We start from the raw sequence: 27,190 nt of genomic DNA on the forward strand, positions 1-27,190 counted from the left end.
CTACTTTTTACAACAGCAGAATATAGATACTGCACGGTCTTCTTCTAATCTGTACTTTCCAGAATTGGGCAGATCTTTGCACTCTGATATAAATACACGAAGTTCAGTCTCAGGGAAGCCATCTTGTTGGTAATGCTATACAGAAGAATAAAAAAAAAAGTTTTCATTAATAAGTCCCTTGAAAACAGCTTTATTTCAAATTCGAAGTGGATCATTTGGCTACAGAGGTGGGGACTTTTCTAAAGGGATAGTTTACTTGCTTCCAAGTATTTTCATGGGGATATAGCCTCTAGAGCCAATCTTAGGCTTGGCTAAGGAAAAGTGGGTCTAGGATTCTGCAGTGCCCTCCTGGGCTCTCTTTTGTGGGTCTGATTCAACCCAAAATGGGCATGTTGAATCTGAATCTGAGAGCTCCTTCCAGGTAAAATCCAGCTGCACACCCTTTTGGAGTCTCTCTTCCAGACAGACAGATTTATTTAAAGGCCTAATATTTATATCAGTTTGGGGGTCTAAGATCTCTAGAATGGGCCCCGACCAGCAAGGATCAGAAAGGACTCATCCATTTGACAAGTGCTCTGAGACCATGGAAGCAGGTTAACATCTAAACTACGAGTTTTAGGCTTGTGTCATCCAGAGCTGTCAACTCATGTTATTCTTTGAGACCTCAGATGTCACCCTCGAATAATATATATATATATATATATATATATATATATATATATATATATATATATATATATATATATATATATCTGCATGCAGAGTTGAAGGTAGTGAATTTTCAGAGCACCACGGGAAGGGATTTGGACGGGTACAACTACATTCTTTCCCAGTCTCCTTGGTGACTCTAAGCAAGTCTGCCAAGCAAGTATTAAGGACAGTTGGTTCCTGACGTCTGATTCGGTAAGAATGAAGTCAGAACCCTGGCTTCGTGAGCAAGATATTTGTAATTATCAATTCATAATCCATCAACTCCTGATGGCCTTTCTCCTTATCCATTCACATGGCATCATGTTTCATTACCCCTCTCATGATCAGAAAGAAAAGTCCCCAAGTGGAAGTGTCCATGCCAATAGTATAGCTACCAGTATAAAGTTATTAGAAATTTAAATATATATGGTTATTTATTCTGCCTTTCCATATTTCAAAGGGCTCAAACTGATTTTTAAATATTCAATGTGGAGTGACAATATGAATGATAACAGCTTTTCAAATCATGTTCCTGACTGTGTAACACACACATGGCTCGTACTTGACATATTAATCCCTTGACTGTTCTGGAGACCAGGCCTCTGGGGTAGTCCCACGCAGGAGTTCATTCCAAATGAAGAGGTCAATTTTTCTTTATGAAAAGTGGATTTGAAAAGCTCCCACAGGGTTTCCCTGGTGGTGCAGTGGTTGAAAGTCTGCCTGCCGATGCAGGGGACACGGGTTCGTGCCCTGGTCCGGGAAGATCCCACATGCCATGGAGAGGCTGGGCCCGTGAGCCATGGCTGGTGAGCCTGCGCGTCCAGAGCCTGTGCTCCGGAATGGGAGAGGCCACAGCAGTGCGAGGCCCACGTACCACAAAAAAAAAAAAAAAAAAAAAAAAAAAAAAGCTCCCACAAAATTTTGACTGTCTGTTTCACTCACTCAGTATCTACTGATCCTTATAATTCTAATAAACAATTTGAGATCCTGTCTGAAAAAGCACAATTACTCAGAGACAAAACTTTCAACATTCTAGAAATTCTATTTCTCTTTCATTTCTGTTTTTAGTATCTAAAATTGAGATCCTTCTTCTCTACCCTGAAGAAATTACCATTCCATTGATCCCCTCCCGCTCAGGTACTGGTTTTTTGGGTGTGTTTTTTTTGCAGTACGCGGGCCTCTCACTGTTGTGGCCTCTCCCGCTGCAGAGCACAGGCTCCGGACGCACAGGCCCAGCGGCCATGGCTCACGGGCCCAGCCGCTCCGCGGCATGTAGGATCTTCCCGGACCGGGGCACCAACCCGTGTCCCCTGCATTGGCAGGCGGACTCTCAACTGCAGCGCCACCAGGGAAGCCCCAGGTACTGTATTTTATTGCCACTCTGCAAGTTTTAGGAAAATGCTGCTCCTCCTTGTTCTTGATGAACGTACCTTAATTGTTTCATACGTATCAGTGATCAGTGCAATAAAAAGACTTAAAATCATGTATATAAAGAGGCTGATGAATGAGTAGAGGTAAATCCTGCTAAAGAGCCAGACCAAGTAACTCTTTTGCTGCATTTTTGCAAATGTGGCAAACATATCATCTCCATTTATCAGCGAGAAAAGGCACTCAGAGACCATGTTCAGAGAACGGAACTGGAAAAACAAAAAAGAAAAGTTCACTTTACTTCGTGTTCCTTCCCACTGGAGACTTTGATCATGACACCATATAAAAAATAGTGGAACTAGATATCCCAAGTTACCCCTTCAAACAAATAACCTGGGGTAACCACAAGCATTTTTTTTAACAAGAGAAAATCACACCAAAGTTTAATAACATGTAAACATTGGAGACACCCAGGAAAACGAAGTCATTCCTCCAGGCATTTGTCTTGTGATGTACATAACATGCACATGCCTACTGTTTTTCTTGGAACAAGCAGCTCCTTCAGATGCTCCTCTTAATAGGAGCAGCCTGAACTGAAGATAGGAGACCTGGTCTGCGCCTTCAGTGCTTTTCTGAGTCAAGCTTTACCCTCCCATTTACCTTGGTAGAAAGAGATCCTTAAAATGCTTCTGTGAGAAACACAGGTCCCATCCATGCATATTCATGATTCTCATTTTAAAGTTCATGCCATTTAAGATGATGGCATTGCAGTCAAGACTATAACTCTGGTAAACAAAATATTCAATATTTCTACAAGTTTCTCCCTATACTACTTTTTAAAATAAAGTCAAATTTCAATAAGACTTAACTAAATAGCCCACTCTAGTATATATCGATGAATCAAATTGGCAAGCTTGACTTCGCTGACAGTAAGAAAGACTTAATTATCTGACATATTCCACAAAAGGAGTTGAGGCAGTCAAGTGAATCAGTTATCCTCTCAAGGTGGTCTTACCTTACCAATTTATAAATTTGGCAATAGATACATTACCTACAACATTTTAAGGCTGAGTCACAAAGTAAAAGGAGCTTATTTTAAAAGGATAACAAGCCATTGCCACTACTCTGAGACCTTAATAACAACAGGAAAAAAATTGTTTATCAGTACCTTATCATGGTAAGGCCCCAGCACAATCCATCCACAGAAGCAATAGCCTAAATAAATCATAGCTGCACAGCAGCAGAACCTGATGACATTGGGCAGCGCTGCCTGAAGGGTGAGAATAAGGAGCTGGGAAAGTAAGAGAGGTCATTAGAATCCCTTTGCCCTTTAGACAAAGCAGTGCAATAACTTTGAAAGAGAAATACCAGCAGCTTGGAGAACCATGGAATTCCTTACATTGTATTTCTGAAAGAAACCAAGGTATCGGATGACTCCTAGCCACACAAGCATGGTAGAGGTACCAAGAAGTATGCTACAGACATCATAACTTGTCAGACTCTAAAACAGAGTGGAAAAAATAATCAGTTATGTAGCAGAAATTCATTTGGGGCAAAAATTATTTGTTGAGTAGCAATGAGTTGGCACTGTTCTAGATACTAAGGACAAAGCAGTGAACAAACAAAATTCCCTGCCCTCATGAAGCTTATATTCTAGTGTGGAGAGAGAGATGATAGAAATAAATTAGCAAAACCCTTAGTACATTAGCTGATGGTAAGTGCTGAGGAGAAAATTCAGGGGAGGGAATAAGGGAAGGCTGTGTGTTGCATTTCAAATAGCGTGGACTGATCACTGAACAGGTGGCCTTTGAGTAAAGACATGAAGGGAGTGAGGGAGCAAGCCAAGCAAAAATCTTGTGGAAGAGCTTTCCAGGCACAGGGACCTGTAAGTGCAGAGGCCCCAAAGCAGGAGGGTGCCTCGCAAGATTGAGTCTGGCTGGAGTGAGCTATGGGGGAAAGTGTGCAGTCACAGAGGTGAGGGGGCAAGTAGTTTAGGGCCTCACGAGTGTAAGTTAAAAACTTTACCTTTTATTCTGAATAGACTGGGGAGATTGAGGCTCTGAACAGGAGTGATATGTTGGGAGCAGATTGTTGGAAGAGTGAGACGGTTACTGCAATAATGCAGATGAGAGCTGACAGTGCCTTGGACCAGGCTGGCAACAGTGAAGGTGATGAGGTGATTTTTTTAAGGTAGACAAATAGGATTTCCTCTTGGATGAGATATGGAGGAGAGGGGATTAGTGAAAGAGAGGAGTTGAGGATGAATCTATGGCTTTTGTAAAGAGTTGCCATTAACTGAACTTAGAAAGGCCATGGAGAAGCAGGTTTGGACTGTGGAGGTGGAGATTTCAGGAGTCCTGTTTCAGGTATGTTAAATTTGTGAAGCCAGGTAGACATCCAAGTGAAGATGTGGAATAGACAGTTGGATATTTGAGACTGGAGTTCAGGGAATAATTCCAAGCTGGAGATAGAGATTTGAAAATCACTGGAAAATAGACACTATTTAACGCAATGGAACAGGATGAGATCACCAAGACAGCGGCAGAAAAAGAAGGTGTCCAAGCACCGTGCCTTGAAATACTGTCACTTTCATAGGTTGGTGAGATGAGAAGGAACCAGCAATGGAAAGTCAGAAGACAAGCCAGTGATTTAGGAGGAAAACCAGGTAAGTGACAGCCAGTGAAAAAGTTCATCAACAAAGAGGGCGTGCTTGCAGTGCTAAAAGCTGCTGATAGGTCAAAATGAGGATAAGTGATTGATTATTGAATGTAGCGACATGAGAGGTCACTGGAACGTTGCCCTGGAGTGGCAGGGCAGCCTGACTGGAACAGATACGAGAGGGAATGGGAAGTGCAGAGTCAGAAACAGGATTAAATACTCTCTTGAGGTCTTTTGCTATATAAAGGGGAGCAGAGAAATGGGGAAGTAGCTGGAGGGATAATAGGTTGAGATTTTGCCTTTTTAGAAAGGAGAAAAAAAAAACCATGCTGATGGAAATGTCATGGTAGAGAATGAGAGATTGAGGGTGCATGAGAAAAGGAGGAAGAATAGCTGGACCCATGCCCTGGAGTAAGCAAGCAGGGACGGCATCTGAAAGGCAGGAGGTGGAGAAGCTGGCCTTGGATGGTAACCTAAATAATATATCTACAGTAGCAGAGAAAAAGCAAAGCATATGGGCACTGATGTTGGCAGGTATATAAGTGAAGTGGGAATTTGTGGAATTCCTATTTTGTTTCCATTATTTTGTGAAATAGGAAGTGAGGTCATCAGCTGAGAGTGAGGATGGGGCAGGGAGTATTACAAGTTCCAAAAGAGAAGAAATATGAAATGATCAGCTAGAAGACAGGGGAATGAATAGCTTAGAAAAATGTAGAAAGATTGTTGGACACCATTAAGGGCTCATTGAAATTAATGGTAGGTGAGGTTGGTAAAAATAAAGATTTGCTGCAAATCTCCCCCTACTCCTCTTTTTTTGGTCCCTACAGTTAAACATCTATTCTAATGATATATACTACATTGACATATAGTGACAGCTGCTCCATGGCCTCCTAAACCCATTCTCTCTTTCTGAGGTACATGCCTGGGCTATCTCCCCCAGCTCCCTTGCAGTTAGATGTGATTAAATTCTATCCAGTAGGACTGAACAGAAATGAAGGCTGCCATTCTGAGCCAAGGTTATAAGACTGTGAGAGACCTACTACCATACCAGGTTTTCCCTTCCATGGGTTGCAATCTGTTTGTGAGGCAACCCAGCATCAATCATGCAGTCTGGGTGAGCCCTTAATGGTCGGCAGAGAAAAAGATGGGACAAACTTGGATTCCTGAATGGTGGGGAGCTGAGCAACTTGCCAGCACATAAAATCCACCCTGACTATTACATGAGGGAGAAATAAACTCCTGTCTTAACTGAGCCATTGAATTTGGGGTCTCTGCCTAGGAATCTGAACCATAAGAGGCTCCCCATGTGGATCATACTCATATTTAGTTGTAGTCAGGCTAGAAAAATATAAATTTGAACAAGATTAGTTTGAACAGTATTCGTTTTGTTTTGTTTTGTTTTTGATTTTTGTTTTGGGGGAGGGTAGATATCCAGGCTAGATTAGTCCTAACTTAAAATGGGAAACCTTGTAGTACATAAATAGGAAAAATAGGAAAATGGGAATATTCTCAATTTGAAAGGACAAAGGGAAAAACTGCAAGGACTCACACAATAGTAGTTTGGCCTCACTTCCCTCCACCTGCCCCCAGCCGACTCTTTTTGTTGAAGATTCTGGTATTTCTTGTAAGAACAACAAAAAACACCTTTTACTTTAGTTACCTTGTAGTGTGTATGACTTCTGGTGTGTGTAAGAATTCACAGGCCCCACCCCCAGAGTTCACATTCAGTAGGTCTAATGTGGGGTATTTACCAACTACCCAAATGATCCTGATACAGAGGACTGTGAATCACACTTTGGAAAACTCAGCCTAAAAGATTTCTGGACTAGATTTTTACAAATTACTGTTATTTCAGGTTTACTCAATACAATGTTTGAAAGAAATAATTTACTCTGTGAATTCTTAACGTTTTGGACAAAATAAATGACCGTTAATGCAAATCTGATACTAACAATGACATAAATAGGAAAAAATTTTACCTTAGCTTGGATTTCCATTTTCAGAATTGATCCAGTAATGGTTAATATGTCACTAATAATAATCATAATATACCATCCATTGACAAATTCCATTCGATCAGAAACAGAAACTTCCTTCTTATAATGGAGAAGGAAAAAATTGACAAATTCCTTTCGGGAAAAGAGAAGCATGGTGAATTTCTCTATCAATCAAAATGTCCATCACATTCCTAGAAAGCAGTGATCCCTACCTGCTGAAGCTGAAGTCCTTTCACCACAGATCGAGCACACAGGATTAACGAAGCCAGGCATGTCAGAATAACGAAGGCATCAAAGATCATCATGTAATGGGTGTTCTTCTGAACTGGAAGGAAAGTGGATTACCTGCTTATGCAGTGAAACATTAATATGGTGACATATACTTCTTTTTTTTCTTTTCATTTTTACCCTCATTTATTTTAACTGCTGAATTGCATACTTCCGTATAGATGTACAATACTATGTTTGTAAAGACACTTGGATTGGAATCTGGTTTTCCCTACTACAAACCATTTTCCAGGTCCTCTTTGTGCACGGGTGCAAGTGATCTTTTAGGTGGATGAATATCCAAAGATGGAATTATTGGGGTAAGGCATATGCATCTTTCTAAAAAAAGATCTAAGAAATTGCTCTCCAAAAAGATCATGCCAGTTTACATACCTACACATACCTCCACATCTTCTCCTTATTCTTTAGTTTTTGCCAATTAAAAGAGCAAATGATTTGAAATGCCATCTTTACCATGTACCAAATGGCCGTTTGTATTCACGTACCATACCTTACCCTTCTGACGTTTTCGTGTATTGATTGTAATGCCTAAGAAAAATACCTCTCATTACTCTTTCCTAGAATTTCTGCTGGCTAGTCTTGCTTGTTATATTTCCATATATTCTTCAGGAGCAAATTGTCAAATTCCAATAAAAATCCTACAGGTAATTTTGGGAGGAATCATGTTGAATACATAGATTAATTTAGGAAGACTTGACATATTCATCATGTTGAATCACTTGTCCAAAAACATAGTGTGCCTTTTAACTGATTCAAGTCTTCTTTTTGCATCCTTCAGAAGCATTTTCAAGTTTTATACAGATCCTTCACACTCATGTTTAGAATAATTTAAATAATTCAAGCATTTTTTGCACAAAAACAACAAAGAGAAAAGACTCTGATACAGATTCTTCCATGAGTATTTAAAGGAGACTAAAAGTCCTTCTTTTAAAAATCATCACAACCTGGAAACAACCTAAGTGTCCATCATCGGATGAATGGATAAAGAAGATGTGGCACATATATACAATGGAATATTACTCAGCCATAAAAAGAAACGAAACTGAGCTATTTGTAATGAGGTGGATAGACCTAGAGTCTGTCATACAGAGTGAAGTAAGTCAGAAAGAGAAAGACAAATACCATATGCTAACACATATATATGGAATTTAAGAAAAAAAAATGTCATGAAGAACCTAGGGGTAAAACAGGAATAAAGACACAGACCTACTTGAGAATGGACTTGAGGACACAGGGAGGGGGAAGGGTAAGCTGTGACAAAGCGAAAGAGCGACATGGACATATATACAGTACCAAACGTAAGGTAGATAGATAGTGGGAAGCAGCCGCAGAGCACAGGGAGATCAGCTCGGTGCTTTGTGACCGCCTGGAGGGGTGGGATAGGGTAGGTGGGAGGGAGGGAGACGCAAGAGGGAAGGGATGTGGGAACAGATGTATATGTATGACTGATTCACTTTGTTATAAAGCAGAAACTAATAAAAATAAAATAAAATAAAAAAATAAAAATCATCACAACCATCCATCAAAGATCTTTATTTATCAGCTTGTAGTCTTTTGTTCTTAATACCATTAGGGTTCCTGCATATCCTATTTAAATATACTTATCTAGGTATAAAATACTTATTAAGCATCAGGTGTGTTTCTACATGCTGAGAGTATAATGGGTGAACAAGACAGACAAAGCCCCTGACCTTGTGGAATTTCTATTCTACTCCAGCGATATAAGAGAAAAAAGTGAACAATTAAATGAACAAATTATTTTCTGATAGGAGTAAGTGATATGAAGAAAGTAAGTCCAAATAGCTAACATGTATTGAGTGCATTTCCTGCAGGGCATAGTTCTAAGAATTTTATAGGTTTTAACTCACTTGCATCTCACAGCAACACCCACGAGGTAGGTGTGATTATCCCACTTTGCAGATGAGAACTGAAGCACAGAGAGGTCACAGAACTTGCCCAAGCTTCCACGGCCAGTAAGTGGCAAAGTCAGGATTCAAACCTTTGCAGTCTCTCTCCAGCATCCATCACTCTGTGTTAGTGGCTCTTAGCATCCCTTGGGAACTTGTTAGGAATGCACATTCTCCTGCCTTACCCTAGACCCAGTGAATCAGAAACTGTGTTTTCCTAAGCTCTCTAGGTAACACTAAATTTTGACCACCATTGCTGAGGGAGCTTGGGGTGGGGGAATGGGGAAAAGAAAGGTTCACTTATACCACACAATGAAGGAAGGCCTCACCAAAGAGGCAGTGGGTTTTAGCTGAGACCTGAGTGACAAGGCAGAGTCACGCATGCAGAGATTCTGTGAATCAGTCCTCCCAGCATGAGCAGAGCCAGGTGAAGAGAGGTGGGCAGAGGGCTGGCCGTCACATGCTCTCTTACAGAGCGTGTCTTTACTTAACAAGTTGTACTGCTCTATGCTGAGAGAAAGAACTCAAGACTATTCTGAAATGAAGCATCCCGTAATTTTGTCAAGAGGCATCTAATTGTTACATGAAGGACTAAATCTACTTCAGAGAAACTTAAAATTCAAGAAACAAACATTTGAGAGAAAGCCTGTGTTCCAGGCACCTTCATATGCTCTCATTTTCCCTATTCTCAAGTTTGTGGAGAAGTATTACAATGTTTACAGATGACAAAACAGGCTTGTGTTTCAAATAAACAACTTTGTGATTGAAATAAAAGTTTGTGATTCAAGATCTTCATATATTTGAAGTTACCTATTACTGAAAAGAATACTAGAATGAAGGAATTTTATTTTATTTTATTTACTCATACTATCTCATTATTACATCTGAACTTCGTGAATCCATTAGTAGGAAACCCTAAAGCAATTATTATACAAGTATGGTCTGAATAAGGATTCCCTGCACATTCCTGGGTCTCACCCCCAGACCTACAGACTGTCTTGTATGAGGCTGGAGAAACTGCATCTTAGCAGGTACTTGGAATGATGCTTCTGCTCACTAGAATCCGAGACCCTCTGACCTAATCATTAAAGTCTAGCACAACACACCACTACATATCAATACGAGGGTCTAGGAAATTAGATCAATTCTTCCCAGTCAGTTTTATTCAGTTCAGCTCCAAAATTCTCAGTGATTCTCAGTTTATACCTGAGTTTGTGTCCATATTTCTAGGAATGCACCCTTTCCTTATTTCGTCTACTTTTTTGACCTAGATAGAAGATAATTATAAGGTGTGGGATACTTCAGGGTCAAATCCTACCTGACTTCTCCCTGGCTGTATGACCCCATACACATCAGAATTCAGTGAGCCTTAATTTCTTCATCTGTAAAAATAGGGATGTTACCTATCTCAAAGATATTTTAAAATACTGAAGTGAGGAAGATGTAGGTGGAAGTATTATACTTATGCAATAAGCACTTGATAAACATTGGTTTGAGTATATGTGATTTTCTTTTTGCTGGGGGATTATAAGCATTTTTTTCTTTTTGGTAAGGAGTGGGCCAGTGAGGGCACATGGAGAAGGCAGGAAAAGCCATTTGATTACTAATAACTTGGGAATTACTTGGAACATCAGACAACTACAATGAATTGATCTACTTGCAGAGAATTAGGGACTTGGGTATGGTCCAATTCTTTCATTTAATGTTCCACACATCCTTGGGACAAGTAATTTAATAACCATTTAATATTATTTAATAACCATCTTTAAAACTATTAAAATTCATCACTTACTTGATCCAGATACATGCCAGTCTTTACATTCTCTGATGGAAATGTCATTATCTAAACTTATCTTAATTCTTCCACTGTGGGCTTTGTTGTCAAATGTTATCTGTGAAGAACAGGAAAAGGGTAAAAAACATACCTATAGTTTTTAAAGCCAAGATGTCTCTATGCATTAATTAGGAAAAAAGTCTTCCAAAGTTACAGGAGACCCAGACTCTCATCTTTGACCTGTTGCTAACTCTGTTCAACCTTGGGAAGTTCTTTTTATTTCTCTGTGAGCTGAGAAAGTTGAACTAGATCTTCCATAGAGAACATTTAGTCTCTATAATCCTGCTTCCAGGACAGTATTCAAGCCCTGAACCACTTATAAAACAAAAGAATTTCCCCCCTCCTTCCCATTCTAAGCACCTCTAGATGCCCTCTTACAATGAGCAAGAGCGAGTACTAGTATGTTTTCCTCTGCCTTCCAGCAGGGCCTCAGCTAGGGATAGATTTTTAATGTTGTTTTAATTCTTACTAACACAGATGCTCATTATTTCTGTCTTGAAACATTTCAAATGGAGCTTTTTTGATTTTCCTTCTAGGACCAGATTTCTTCATCACTATAGAACCACATGTATTACAAAAGGTGTGGTCACAGGGAACCAACAGCATGTCTGGCTTCAGTGATAACCATTTTGGGACACGAGGCACCAAAGGGGACAAAGCCATGCTGGAACATCTTTCATAGTTCTTCCATTGTCTTCCCCTTCTAGCTCCTTCCACTTTCCCCTTGCATACACCAAGAAGGCAAGCTAAGGAAATTAGTCTGGTTTGGGGGTTTTGTTTTTCTTTTTGGTGCCTCTTCTCCCAAGTCCTAAAGAAAAAGAAAAGTTCTTTTAAAGTCTGTCATTTAAATGAGTTTTATTGAAAATCTTCGTGTGGAGTAATCAGATACCACTTCAGATATAAGATTTCAAATAAACTTAATAAGTTTAGTTACTCTGTTTCTCCTCATGTTGGACTGTAAGTTTCTTCCCTTGACAAGCAACCAAGGACATTGCTAGTGTCTGCCCATCTCCATAGCTGCTGAGGGAACCAGCCCACAGCCTCACATAAGAAAGATGCTCAGTATTATTTGAATGAGTCAGAAATCCTTGCCAAGGAAAAATTTTTCCCATACAAAAAGCCTCAGGGTCTTACAAATAGTAGGTGCTCATTAAATAAATTTTGGCTTAATGTCAATCACATCTAAGTAAGGTTTAGAAGAAGCTGAATTCTTTAAATGAAGAAGAAAAAATACTGTGTGTAATTAACAACAGATTAGATAGTACAGAAAAAAAAGATTGGTGAATTTGAAAACACAGCAATAAAACTATTCAAAATGAAAGAAAGAAAAAATGACTGGAAAAAAAAAAAAGAAAGAGAGCTGTGGGACAACTTCAAGTGCCCAAATATACATACTATTGGAATCTCTGAAGAGTGGGGGGAAAGAGACAGAAAAATATTTGAAGAAATAACACTGAGTAAATGTCAAATATAATGAAAACTATAAACCCATAGATCCAAGATACTCAATGAAGCCCAAATACAAGAAACACAAAGAAAACTACAACAAGGCATATCAGAATCAAATTGTTAAAATCAGAGATGAAGAGAAAAATTTTAAAGCAGCCAGAGGGGGGAAAATACATCCCATACAGAGGAACAAAGATGAAGAAGACAGCAGATTTCTTAGCAGCGACAGCACTTTGTATTGTTTGTATTTTTAGTTTGTAAAAGAGCAACATCTTTAAAGTACTGAGGAAAAAACAGTCAAACTAGAGTTCTATACCTAGTGAGATTATCCTTAAAAAACAAAGGTGAAATACTTTTTTCAGACATACAGAAGCTGAAAGAACTTATTACCAGCAGGTCTGCATTATAAGAAATGTTAAAGGAAGCCCTTCATGCAGAAGCAAAATGATACCAGATGGAAACCTGGAGCTACACAAAGGAATGAAGCATGGAAATGATAACTACATGGGCAAATATAAAGACTTTTAATTATTTAAGTTGCTTTAAAAGATACTGACTGTTTAAAGTGAAAATAATAACAATGTATTGTTCCAGTTTATATCTGGAAGTAAATTGTATGACAACAATAATGCAAAGGCCAAGATGGGAGAAATGGAAATATACTGTCAGGTTTTTATGCTATACATGTAGTGGTATACCATCACTTGAAGGTAGGCTGTAATAAGTTACGTATGTGTACTAGAAGCCCTAAAATAATAAAACAAAGAGTTATAGTTAATAAGATAACATATGAGATAGAATGGAATCCGAAAAAATACTCAATCCAAAAGAAGGCAGAAAAAGAGAGAAATCATATTAACAATCACATGAAATTTAAATGATGTAATAAGCACCTTAATTAAAAGGTAGAGATTTTTAGGTTGGATAAAAAAAGCAAGACTCAACTGTATGCTGCCTAACAAGAAACCCACTTTAAATATGACACAAATAAGTTTAAAAGGGTGGAAAAAGATATGCCATACTAACACTAATCAAAAGAAAGCTGGAATGGCTATATTAACATCAGACAAAGTAAATTTTTGAGCAAAGAATATGACTAGGGTTAATGAGTGCCATTTCATAATGATAAAAGAGTCAGCTCAAGTGAATACAAGAATCCTAGATGTTTATACACCTAATAAAGAGCTTCGAAATACAGGATGAAAGAATTTATCAAACTACTATGAATGAATGCTAATGCACTACTTTTACATTATAAATCCAACTGGGCACACACAAGATAGGCTTAATAAATAGCTGTTGAATGAATCAAATATCTACCACATACCATATACTTTGGTAGGTCCTTCATATATGTTATCTTCTATCTCGACAAAAATTTTGTCAGGTAGGTGGGCATTAATTCTGTTTTACAAATGAGAAAACTGAGGCTCAAACCAATTAAGTAATTTGCCTAAAGTTACATAGCTACTTACTGGTGAGCTGACATTAAAATCTAGGCTTGTCTGACTCCAAAGACCTTGCATTTTATATCAGGCATGCTGCCCCAGTTCACTAATGGCTTTTATTATCAAACTACCTGATAGGATATAAGTTCCACCACAGTTCTGTGAGATGCACTGCTAAATCCACACTGCACAGATATAGCTTGGGATAATTCTACAAGAATGACAAAAATATGACATTTGCATGTGGCTAAAGGCCAAGTTGCTTTTACTGATGTAGTGAGTCATGACAAAGGATCTAATGTTTTGTTTACTCAATCAACAAATATTTTAGTCACCTACTATGTTCTCTGAGGGATGAAAAGATAAAATGGTTCCTGCCTTCAGGGAGCTTTCAGTCTAGTAGAGTTGATGATAAAGACCTACAAAATCCTAAAACAAAGGAGAAGGTGGTAAGACATACAAAATACAAAAATGAAAACAAAATCTGGGAGTTCAGAACACAGAATGTATTGCTAACTGAGGAATCACAAAAGGGTCCATGAAGGAGCTGTCAGTTGACCAAAGGCTTTAAGGATTGTAAGACTTCTGAAAAGTATCATTTTCCATGAGAGACAGAGAGAAAGAGAGAGGCAGACAGACAGACAGAGATACAGAGAGAGAAGAGAGAAGACTGTGTATAATAGCTCAATTTTTAAAAAATCAAGTAATTTTGAAAATTCATAACTTGCTGGTTAATATTAAGATCAAAATCTGTAGCCCAAATAAAAACAGTCTTATAGAATTAGTGATTTTTCTTATTAAGTAATATGCATAATTATTACATTATCCTATATTCTGAAAATATTTTTAACCTCAATTTCTGAGAACTTGATTTCTTACAGCCAATTAGTTGAGTATCGTGGACATAACTTTTGATACAAACTACTGCTGAAGTAATAGAAATTTGGACCACATGAAGGCAAGCTGTTATCAAATGCTGTCCTGCATACGCCGATACAGCATTGTGTTACTACTGACTCAGATCCTCGTGAAGTGATGAACTCACATGAGGGGCATCTTGTGCTGCCTAGAAAGCATCAAAAGCTCCATTTGCAACTGGAAGACAGAGAACATAGATGCGATAGGGTAGGCTGAAGGCAAGGAAGCTAACCAGAGCATTAGAGGCAGCACAAGGGAGGCACTGTGAGCAAAACCCAAAGGCTACAAACATCCACAGTGAGGAAACTCTGTATCAAGAACCCTTGGCAATGCCCTGAAGCAGACTGCCACCGACTGCTGAGAGCTGACCATACAGAGCCTACAAACTTCTGTTCCTTTTGTATTTGAACACCTACTCTGTTCCAGGAACTGATCTTGGTACTAAAGACACAGCAGTGAACAAGACAAGGTCCCTGCCCTCGGAGAACTTACACTGAGGTACAGAAGACAGATAATTAACAAGTAAACAAGTTAGTACAGTAGCCACCCCATATCCATAGGAGATATATTCCAAGACCCCTAGTGGATGCCTGAAACTGCAGATAATACCAAACCTTATATACAATGTTTTTTTCCTATACATACATACCTATGATAAAGTTTAATTTATAAACTAGGCACAGTAAGAGAGTAACAACGATAACTAATAATAAAATAGAACAATTATAACATATACTATAATAAAAGTTATGTGAATGTGGTCTCTCTCTTAAAATATCTTGTACAAATTAAATGCTTTTTTCCATCTTAACCACGCACTTATCACACACTCCGGACATAATTTTTGCAGTTTGGGGTGCAACAGCAAAACTAGCATGGATTTCTTTTTCCGTCTTCACAATGTCATGGATAGAAGATTTCTTCTTCCTGTAGATTTAGCAACTTTAGCATACATTTTTTTTCTTTCTTTATTAAGTTGGGAACTTTCACTTTTTCACTTAAAGGAATCTTTTAGCATATCAGAATTACCAGCATCACTACTTTTGCCCTTTGGGGCCATTATTGAGTAAAATAAGGGTTACTTGAACACAAGCACTGTGATACTGGGACAACTGATCTGATAACTGAGACGGCTACTAAGTGACTAACGGGTGGGATACACTGGACCAAAGGATGATTCATATCTGGGGAGGGTCAGAAATTTTTCATTATGCTACTCAGAATGGCATGCAATTTAAAATTTATTTCTGGCATTTTCCACTTAATATTTTCAGACCGAGGTTGACCTAGGGTAACTTACCTCAGAAAGCAAAACCGCAGATAAGAAGGGACTACTTCATAACAAAATAGAGCTAGCTGAACCAATGCTTCCCCTGTGCACATCCAAGTGGGATGGGAACATCCTATACATTTCATCATCCCTTAATACAAGTAAATAAACCTGTAACTAGATAAAACTATTTTTCTCCAGATAGGAATCAAATTCAGACCAGCCCACACTTACAGTCAGAGTAAAGTCGTAACAATCCGGGAGCTCATGATGACGAATAGTCTGCAGATTAATGGCCTTCAATTTAAACTGCAGCTCCACTGTTATGAGTCTAGAAGACAGGAGACTTTAGTGCAGTGAAAACATATACACACAAACATGAGTTATACTCCCATCTGTTCCCTCACCTGTGAAAGTCCAGCATTAAGTTGAGTTTTTCTTCTAGTGTTCCAATGTGAAAAGGTTCATCTGGCACCACAAAGACACATTCTGCCATAGAAAGGAACAAACCATAATATAGTGCCTAAAATAAATATAGAAAACTGCATCTTGAAAGGATCATATGTTTAAAACTAGATATTGAGATTCTGGTATTTTTTTAAATTAAGATTTTTAAAGCTAAACATCCATACCACGTGGTTACAGTGATTTATTTGTTTTTAATACGTGACTATAACATTTCTGGAGTGGATGGGGGTAGAGAAAGATCTGAACTCTATCTCACTAGTCTTCTATAGAACGCCATCTTCCTTTCTGTCTTTTTAAGCCTAAACTTTGAGGTCCTTCTTCCTTTTTGTATCCTAAGCATGGGTTTGAAGCATCTGTAGCGTCTAAGATAAAATTTTCTACGTTTAAAGGATCTTTTTTAAAAAATATTATGTGTTGACAATTTTTCCTCAATAAACACTGTTTTAAAAAAGGAAGATAGCATATTAGAAGGTTTCCACTTGTCAGCACTATAATCCTTTACTATTCTTAAAGAAAAAGTCCCAGTGGCTATTGTTAGAAGTACTTACTTTTTGACTCAATGACCTAAGCTAATGTTTTAGTTACAAACTGCAAGTAGAACTTTGCTAATAAGAATAAACTGTGCTATTCTAAGTTCTGGTTTTCATTCCCTGCCCGCCCCCGCCAGGCCCAGCCTACCCCAAAGACATTGAATAGTGAAGTGCTGTTGAGCAGAGAGAGTTTTATATACATCAAGAATTTGCAAGCATACTGTTTTATAAGGACAATATCTGTCTATTTAACTGGCTTATCCAGCAGAGAGGCTAGGGAATAAAGTGGCTAAGGGCATGGCCTGGGTCAAATTTCAGCACTGCCTATTACTAGCTCCATCATGAGCAGATCACTTAACCTTCTGAGCCACACTTCAGTCTTCTATAAAATGAGGATAATAATAAACTTGCCTCGTTGGTTTTTGTGGGGTTTTTTGTTCGTTTGTTTTAAGAATCATGAGTTATAGTGAAGTACCTGACACAATTCTGATAAAGTTCTTACTATGACCTAATAGCACAGGCCAAATCAATGTTTTCAGAGGTGAAATTAGTCTAAATAAGTATAAATTGATTTATAAATAAGTATAAATCAAGGAGTTAAAAATGGAAGTTCTAGCTTATAGAAGAACATCACCAGTTTCAATTTCTGGATCAATGTCAAAGGTATCATTTCCAGGACAGATGTTTCCTTGCTTGTAGAAGTGCTGACAGATTGCCATGGCTGACTGCTCCGTGCCCTTGTTCTCATAAGCGTGATTCCCAACTGAGATGTTGCGTAGCTGCAAGTACTTCAACCAAAAATAGGAACAGAAAAAGGGGAACACTCAGCTAGGTGGAAGTGAAGCCATGATTCCCCTCCCTCCCTGCCTTTGAAACGGCAAGTTCCCACCTCCTGTCCATGTGGAGACTTGCATGCTAATATGCAGAGTAATTAACATGCTACTGTGCACCAGGACCACAGAGGTCAAAGAGCACTCTTGAATTAATTAGAGTTCTGGGTTCAAGTTTCATTTCTGTGACCTTGAGCAAGTCATAGACTTTATGAGCTGCTGCTTTCTTATCTGCAAAATTAAAGGCTTAATTTAACCTTAAATAAATTCTCAGGTTCTTTCCTCCTTTAAAGAACTATGTTTAGGAACTGACTTTTACATTTAATGTGAATATAAATTTTATTTATCTTTGAACTATTTCCTATAAAGTCAGAGTTCTGCTTTACTATAATATAGGAAATGGGATAAAATTGTTCCAGGGTAACCAGCAAAACTTTGTCTAAAAATCATGTATTTTTAAAATCTTTATCTTTGTAAGAATACAGCCTGGTCACTTTTATAGCAATTTTCTCTTACTGAAAGCACTCCCATGGCTTCCTGTCTCTCGGAATAAACTTCAAAGCTCTTTTCCAGGGCCTGTTAAGCCCTGAGAGACCTATAGCCCTATCCCTGGCCCTTCCCTTACTCCTTTGCACACTTGTCTTAAACATACTAAATGTTTTCTAGCCTCTAGGGCCTTCGCTGTTGCCACTCCTTCAGCCTGAAATATTCTTCCCCAGACTTCAAGTCCCCAGAGAGGTCTTTTCTGACCATCCTGAGTCCACTGTTAATATTTTATGCCACTTAATTCTTTTTTTCATAGCACTCATCACTGTTGGAAATCAACTGATTTTGGCTAAACTTGTTTAAAATCCATCTCCTCCATTAGAATGTAAGTTCCACAGGGTAAGGAATTTATCAAGTCCACTGCTCTAACCCCTGCACTTAGAACAGTATTGTAGGCAGATAGGGTAGGGGAGGTCCCTGGAGAAAGAGAACAGGCATGGCTTTCTTGACATAAGAGAAGCCATTTTTGGCCTAAGCCTTTTTGTGATCTAATGCTGGTCCTTGAACAGGTCTCAGTAATTAATAATATTAAGGGAACAATAGATTGCAGAAACAGGCAAGAGAAGTAACAACAGCAAAGATAATACATCAATTGTAAAGATTCCCAGTTCTGTTTCAATGGTAAAGATTAGCCCAAAACACTTAACTGCCAGGTCAACTGAAATCTAAGGGGTGATGACGTTGACCTTTTCTGACCCTCGTGACTTCAATCAACTAAAACTTGGACTCTGTTGACCGCCCAAGCCCCTTCGTGATTATACACGTACGCTTAGCTTAAAACTTCCCCAATTTTGCTGTTTGAGGAGACACTGCTTTGGGAAAGATCCCTGGTGTTCTCCTTACTTGCTGCAAGTAATAAATCCTTCCTTCTCCTGACCTTTGGCTTGGTTGTGTCTTTTGGTGTGACATCCACCAAGAGGCCCAGTTTTCAGGTAACAGTATGAGACACAGTCAAATTAACAGTGAGGTGAAAATCACTATAACGTGATAGTGCAGGGGTCCCCAACCCCCGGTCTGCAACCTGTTAGGAATCAGGCTGCACAGCAGGAGGTGAGCGGCAAGTGAGCAAAGCTTCATCTGCCACTCCCCATCACTCACACTACCGCCCGAACCATCCCCAACGCCACCGGTTCGTAGAAAAACTGTCTTCCAAGACACCGGTCCCTGGTGCCAAAAAGGTTAGGGACCACTGTGATAGTGGATCTTTTTTCACTAGAGCTAATCTGTGCACACCTAGATGGTAAGTTGCTAGGATAGGATTTGTGATTATGGCACCAACCTTTCTGCTAGCATTGGGATTGGGAAAATGAACCAGAAATCTACAGTGATATAATTAAGCTGCAGTTATAACTCATTAAATAGCATTATGTCCTACATATAGGGGGAAATAGTATAAGGCTGGAGATATTCAGTTTTGAGCTGTTTGTTTTCCATACAAGGAAATAAGTGTCTTAAATCTTTATAAAGCTACTCTGAGCCAAATTGGTAGTTTTACACTGGGGTGTCGGGGAGTAAGAGGTAAACAGTACATTAAATGAAAAAAGAGGCAAAAGATATTGAATGCGGTAAAGTACCAAGGAGACCAGTGTGCCTGGACTAGGGGATGTGTACCGGGAGGTAAAGCCAGAAAGTCAAGCAGGGGTCATGAAGCAGTCACACCTACATAGGGCCCTGTAGCCCTTCTGAGCACCCGCTGCTTGTGAGGCAGTCCCCACAGGACTTACTTAAAGATCTGAACCTCCTACCTTAGAAACTTGTGTCTTAAACCTTGTAAGACCTTGAGACACAAAAGATCCAAAGTGCAGGGCTTCAGGTACATGCTAACGTTATAAGTGATGCTACAGCCAGACTTCCTTGCTATCTTAATAAGGCTCCTCATGGAGGTCTGAGCACCTGCAGGAGATGGATGTTGTAGGCAAGGAGTGCTGCCTGCCACTCCAATAAACAACAAGTGTTGCCTGCCATCAAGCCTTCAGCCACTGCAGTGGCATCAAGGGTGTGCTCTGAGGGGAATTCAGGATGGAGAAAAACAGATTACTGGTCCTGGATAGTTAAGATGCATATCAAAGGAATAATTGCCATGAGCCCAGACTCTTGCATCTTCCCATACATAGAAAGGCACTAAAATCATTAATTTGAGATATCTGTAAAGCAGATTAAAACCGATTGCCCCTTGATTATAGATGGATTTTTTTGTGGTCCCTCTGTGATCACCTGATCTGAACACATGAATCTTTTGAGCTCTTTCATTTATTCACAAACATCTGAGTGCCTGGGATGTACCTCCACCTTCGTGGAATAAATATATTAATATGTGGCACTGAACACTGTTATGTGTACAAAATGAGGAGTATTATGCAATCAAATCTGTGATTTTAGATGAATCCTTTAGAAAACAGTCAAGAAATGGTAGGGAGGGGAAGGAGGGAAGCCAACCAGAAGTAGGGATATACAGACTATGCTTGAGCTGCAAGAATAAATGGTTCCAAGACCCTGAGACCTTTAAATCTAAGCAAATGATCAGAAAGAGAAACATGTCTGGGGAGCAGGTGGGAAGAGAACAGGAACCTGTTTTGGACGGAGTGGTTCTGAGGTGCTCGTGAGCTGTCTGCATGCAGCAGTGTGAGCAAATGGTTCAGGGTCACCTCTCTTGGCAGTGGCTGAGGCTGTGTAGAGGAGGAAATTCTGTAGAAAAAGGACAAACCTTTGAGGACTGCCTTAATTGAAGGGGCGGATGAAAGAAGGAACCCAGTAGAGATGGCCCAAACATGACTGATTGCTAAAAGCCAGGACATAGTATAAAAATAACTAGGTCTTTGATATTCAAATACATAAACATATATACTAAACAAAAGGGATGCTGTTATAGCCAGTGTTGGATCAGGATGAACCCTAGAGGTTATGCAGTTAGATGGCATTTTAGGGCTCTACTCTTCAGGAGAACTAATTAGTCATGGAACTAGCTCTAAGGATTGAGAAGCTACTGTCTTATCTGTTCGTTCTCCTTGGTGACTATCACCGCAACTATCAAGAGATTTCCTTACAGCAAACAAAGATCTTTCTTTCATATCAGTCTGTATTTTCTCTATTCAGTTCTCTGGGATCGTGTAGAATAACTGACCTCATTAACAACAAAAACTTTATTTATGAATATTGTGATCAAGATACTTTTTACCTTCAGTTTAAAATGCCTGATAGTGATGTAGAGAACAAAGGTATGGACACTAAGGGGGTAAAGTGGGGCTGGGGGGTGGTGGTGGGATGAACTGGGAGATTGGGATTGACATATATACACTAATATGTATAAAATAGATAACTAATAAGAACCTGCTGTATAAAATAAAATAAAATTCAAAAAATATAAAACAAAATGCCTGATAGTGCCCAGAAGATGGTAGGGAGTCACTTGCCCTAAGTAAACCCCACCCCAATTAATATTATCTACCTATATACTAGCACAAGGAATCTACATGCAATTCTGTAAAGAACACAGAAATCTGATAAACAGAATGGCCTGAATGCCAAATATTATATTTTTAAGACTGCTCTTAGGCTTACTATATAAAAAAGGTAAAAATGTTTTAGGAGGAATTTAATGAACTGTTTACATCTTGCCTCTACTCACCCCTTCCGCCAAAAACCAAACTACCAATTTGGTTCAGAGTAGCTTTAGATAAACTTAATAATCTTAAAACAAGAAACTCAAAGCTGAATATCTCCAGCATTTTACTATTTTTTACCTTACAAATTGTAGGGCATATTTCTATTTAACAACATATGCAGCTTACTTCTATTACTATAGATTTCTGGCCAATTTTTGTAATCTGAATGCGATCAGAAAGCCTTAGCGTCACAAATACGTATTTTATCTCACTGTGCATAGTTTGTCTCCAGGATAAGGAGAGCCATAATTGGACTAAAATAATTTTTTGAAGAAGAATTGTGATATTTTTGAAATGTTATCTACAGACTAACTCAGGTTAGAAATACTGACTTCAAGAAAGCTTCCAATGATTCCAACAAAATAGGAGATTTTGGACTTGAGAAAGTACTATTTGTAGAAAAAACAAATTGATCAGAAACTCTGAATAGAAATTTGAATCATCTGTATGAAAAACAAGCTTCCTTTTTGAGGCATTTAATCAATATTACAATAAAATCATTGTCATGTATGACATAAAGGCCTTATTTATTTTTTAAATGAACTTTCAGGTCTTGGTTACTATACACACTCTGCAAAGTTAATATTCTCATTATTTGTTAAGGGTCCCTGAAAGTATAAACTCTGAAGACTTAATGACTAGTTACAGCCAAGGTCATGGTTAATCATTTTAAACCTTTGAGGTTCTCATGCCAAGCCCTAGCTCTGACTCTTTTAATTAAGTCTTTAAAGTTTCTGTCTCTCTGTTACTAAAGAAAAGCTTCTCTCAACTTCTAGTTCTGTTAAAGTTTGTTGGCAACATTAAAAAAATTTAACTGTTTTATACATGTCATTTACATATTTCATTAAAAAATGTTCACCCTTGTACAACTGAATGTCAGTTTCTATTATGTACATTGCTAACAATTTTCCAGTCTAATCTTTTTCCCAAGTGAAGAATGCATGTGCTTGATTTACCTGGTTCACTGCGAAGATGATCTGATTGTATACATCACTTTGTGTATACACTGCATATGTGTCATCCATTCGGTCTATATATCCTTTTAGGAAGAGGTGTTTGAATGCTATAGTGTTCTCTTCCTTGAAAGCTACCACCATCTGGTTACTTAGCCCAAAAAAGATCAGCTTAAAAGAAAAAAAAGAAAAAGTAAGAGGGTCAAAAAGTAATGAAATAAAAGGCCTCTATAAAATGATCAATTCATCTATTCAAGATTCAATGCCTAATTAATCCTGAATATATTCAATTAGAAATTAAAAGCTTGGCAGCTGTGAATTAATTTGTCCTTAAAGATAAGGTGGATTTCTAGTTTTAAAATAAAAGAAAGTGATTTTGCATACTTTCAACATTTATTTTCATGTATGATCCCACTTATGACATTTTCCCTACCAACAAAAGCTTTAGGAGTTCAGAGAAGCCCTTTAGGAGTTCTTTAGCTCAGAGAAGCAAGGTAACTGACTAAGGAAGTTGGAAGGTTTCTTTAAGGAAGAAAGAATAATAGAAACCCTGAAATATGTGCATAACTTGGGCAGAGGACATTTGAGGAACACTGGGGAAAGGCCAAGAAGGTCGAGTTGACTTAGCACTTTGGGGGACATTGAGGACACCAGCATAATTCAATTAGAGAAATAGTGAGAAAAAAATGTGAACAGAAAGATGAGTCAGATGGTGCAGGGGCTTGAATGGCAAACAGAAGAGTTCAAAATGAATTCTGTAGAAAAAAAAGGTCTTGAAGCAGGTGTAAAATACAACCTAAGAAATATCTTACATAAGTTTAAGTCCTATAATCAAACTATATTCCTAGGTCTAATTACCAAAACTGTGACAATAAGGCCAAAAATAAAAATATTCTTTCAACTCATCTCTAAATTAAAGTATATTAACATAACATATCCTTAACATTCATGCAGGATTGACCCCAGAGTTCTACATGAAACTTAGTTGTCCTCTTGCTCTCTCTCTCCCATACACACACACACACACACACACACACACACACACGTGCATGCGCACAGTAAGTTTAGAACATATATTTTGACTTAGATAGCAGAGTAAGGGGGGCAACATATATTTTATATGGAAAAGGGGAACAACACTGAAAACCTATGTTCCATACACTATTGCAGGAACTTTCTTCATACTAATCCCACGGCATAGTTCCTAATACACCCATTTTACAGATGCATACATGAAGACTCAGAGAAGTTAAATAATTTTTACAAGTCACATCAGTAGCAAGTATATAGTCAAAATTCTAACCCAAGTCTAACAGACTAAATCCAAGCTCTAACTATCCAAGCTCATGCTACACAAAGTATCCAGGGTCTGATCAGGGAAAAATAGAGACAGTAGACCAATCTTTTCACCTCTCACCTCCCCTTGTGATGTATGCCCTGTACCCCACACATGTCATCACTCTCTACCTAACTCGACTCTCATTTCTAAAGAGCCTCTTTAAGCTGTGTCCTATTTAGATCTCAGTAAGATGATAGCTTGATATTCCAGGGATTTTACATCTATCGAAGCTGATGATCAAAAAGTCTCCAGAGAATTCCCAAAGATATTTTTACCAATTCATTCAAATATATGAGTACCTTCACAAGCCAGCACTGAGCTAGAAGACACAGTTCCTGCTCTCAAGGGCCTAGGGGCAGACAAGAGTATGACTGGCAGAGAGAACTGCTATAATTCAGAGACTGAGCCAGGCAGTGTGAAAAGGGAAACTTTTAGTAGGGTGCCTATCACCATAGTCATCTTTCTTTTGCTGCTGCAGACACCAAATCTCCAACTTAACAGAAATACCACTGTCTTTTCCCTGAAAAGAGGATATCTGTCATCAAGTCACCCTCATTTGCTTAATTACAAAGTCTTTATGTTATATTTGTTTGATTGTTCCAATGTAGATTAAGGAAACATCACAGTTAAGAAAAACTCTCAGTTACTTCAAAAAAAAAAAAACTTACCTAAATGCCTTTTATATGCTTATTACTAACAGGCTTAACATCTTAAACTGTTAGTCAATTTTCCTCTTGACCACCCTAAGAAACACAGGAAAGTTAAATGAGCTCCCTAAAAGGTTTAGGAGTAATTAAGAACATAAGTCTTACACAGACCTACTAGAGAATGGACTTGAGGATATGGGGAGGGGGAAGGGTAAGCCATGACAAAGTGAGAGAGTGGCATGGACATATATACACTACCAAACGTCAAATAGATAGCTAGTGGGAAGCAGCCGCATAGCACAGGGAGATCAGCTAGCACAGGGAGATCAGCTCGGTGCTTTGTGACCACCTAGAGGGGTGGGATAGGGAGGGTGGGAGGGAGGGAGACGCAAGAGGGAAGAGATATGGGGACATATGTATATGTATAACTGCTTCACTTTGTTATAAAGTAGAAACTAACACACTATTGTAAAGCCATTATACTCCAGTAAAGATGTTTAAAAATTAAAAGAAAAAAGAACATAAGTCTTAGAGGGAATAGAATCTGAGTTTGAATCTCAGTTCTATTCTTCTAGTTTCCTGACTATGACAGGTTATTTTACTTCACTAAGCCTCAGTGTTTTCATCTGTGTAATGGGGATACTACTACCTAACTCTGATTTGTTTTAAGAATTGAATGTGATGATATAAAATGTTGAGGCCGAAACACAGTAAACACACAAGTTGTACCTATCATTCTAAGTAGAATATATTCATGTTCAACTGACACAGGCTTTCCCTCCAACTTATCAGAAATAACACAGATAAATATTTTCACTGTTGTGACACACCACATTATCAGCTGGAAGTTAAGAATTTCAATTCCAGCTTACCAAATATACTGAGAACGGAACATCCATTTTTATGTTGATATGTTAGAGGGAGAGAACACGTGCCTCTAAAGTCTTGATTTCGCCAGTGGCAGTACTAGTCAGTACTAATCATGTGGCTCTATAAATATCAGTTCCTTATTCTGTAAACCGAAGGATTCCAGTATTTATCCAATAGAAGTATTGTTGAAATCAAATGAAATAATGTCCTGGAACAAAATAATCACTCAAATGTCAGTTTCCTTTACACAACACCTAGCATCAGAAACTTAGGCAAGAATTTCACCAACTTCATATGACTGTAGAAATAGCCTTAGCTTCTAACACCTTAAGCATTTGTTCTCAATTATCAGTTAAAATCAGCAATTTCAGAGTTAAAAAAATTCTCCTTGAATACCAGTTGTTTATTTAGTTATGCATTTTTCACCAAATTACGAGAAAGTATTAATAAAAATAAATGTATCACATCTATTTTTCCTATTAAAATCTTTTATTTTTGCTCCTTTGTTTTTAACAAGAGACAGTTACTCTCACCAGCAGGAAAACATACCTTCAAAAGAGTAAATCATAAGAATATATAAAGAATCACAAAATATAATTTCCCCCCAAAATGTTAAGAGAAGGCAAGGAAATGAGATTCAACATCTCCTGAAATGAAGTCTAGTGTTTCACTACCTATGCTACTCCTTTTAATCAACTCCACATTCTTCCACTTCAGGGCTCCCATGATCACAGGGATGTGAGAATCCAACTACTCTTAACAAAAATCCTGAAGTTTCTGAAGAGAGAGAAATTCTCAGGAAACTAATCAGGAAAAAAAAGAATCCTCTGGTTGGGCAATAGCTAGTTTCCACAGTTGATTTAGAAACCTTCAGCTAAGCTTCTTGATTGGAAGCCAAATATTAAAATTTTCTTTTCCTGAAAACCAATTACATTATGTGAGCAAAATTATAATTTAATGAAAGATGAGAAGGAAAAGAGTTAGAGAAAACAAAAAAACCAAAGTCTTCTTTCACAAATATTGAAGTGGGAGGGTTTAAGATTGCGTATCTCCTTAATTATTGTTCTTTATTATGCATAGTTAAAAGTTATAAAAAATAAAACAAAACTGTCCATAGTTCTCTTTGTTAGTAAAACAAGTCTTCACTAAACTCATGATCTGAGATCGTTACCTGGATGGTCACCATTGCCATTTTTAGAATTTGTATGGCAAGTTTCCACGGTTTTCTACCTCGAGCCCAGAACTTCTCACAAGGATTCATGAAAAAAAATTTGAGTTTTCGCCTCATCTGGTCTTCTAATAGAAGCTCCTCAGAGGGAGATGTATGCTGGTTAAAAGTGCAGCGATTTTCTTCTTCATGAGAGCTGCAGCTACTTATAACAGCTTCAGGATTTGCCATCTCTAGGAGGAAAAAAAAAAACCTGTAAATGAAGGCAACATCTATGTTCCTTGCTATTGCAGGATAGTTGATGAAATCCAGACAAAAGATCAGCTTTCAAATAAGCACCATTGTTCTAA

At 38.2% G+C, this 27,190-nt stretch overlaps 1 protein-coding gene across 2 annotated transcripts; it reads right to left on the reverse strand.

Annotated features, from left to right (window-relative positions):
• Nucleotides 1-27,071, reverse strand: MCOLN3 (mucolipin TRP cation channel 3). Of its 2 annotated transcripts, XM_060085061.1 has the most exons (12): nucleotides 26,844-27,071; nucleotides 22,820-22,987; nucleotides 17,460-17,613; nucleotides 16,235-16,316; nucleotides 16,062-16,158; nucleotides 10,701-10,800; nucleotides 6,926-7,038; nucleotides 6,696-6,845; nucleotides 3,458-3,559; nucleotides 3,227-3,349; nucleotides 2,121-2,327; nucleotides 1-135 (listed from the first exon to the last, which is right to left on the reverse strand). In XM_060085061.1, exons 1-12 carry the CDS (start codon nucleotides 27,069-27,071, stop codon nucleotides 1-3), a joined length of 1,659 nt encoding a protein of 552 aa, XP_059941044.1. The 2 variants fall into 2 exon arrangements, with proteins under 2 accessions (XP_059941044.1, XP_059941052.1); XM_060085069.1 differs by lacking the exon at nucleotides 22,820-22,987.
• Between the last annotated feature and the right edge of the window lie 119 nt (nucleotides 27,072-27,190).

This window comes from Mesoplodon densirostris, chromosome 2 (assembly GCF_025265405.1).
Source record: "Mesoplodon densirostris isolate mMesDen1 chromosome 2, mMesDen1 primary haplotype, whole genome shotgun sequence".
Taxonomy (NCBI): domain Eukaryota; kingdom Metazoa; phylum Chordata; class Mammalia; order Artiodactyla; family Ziphiidae; genus Mesoplodon; species Mesoplodon densirostris.

Excerpts from the sequence above, each read along its gene's own strand:
- MCOLN3 (XM_060085061.1), bottom strand. The coding sequence starts at position 27,071 with ATGGCAAATCCTGAAGCTGTTATAAGTAGCTGCAGCTCTCATGAAGAA. Across the intron at positions 7,039-10,700 it reads CTGGCATGTATCTGGATCAA|TTCAGAAGAACACCCATTAC; the intron begins GTAAGTGATGAA and ends CTTTCCTTCCAG. Across the intron at positions 3,350-3,457 it reads GTTTCTTTCAGAAATACAAT|CTCCTTATTCTCACCCTTCA; the intron begins GTAAGGAATTCC and ends TTACTTTCCCAG.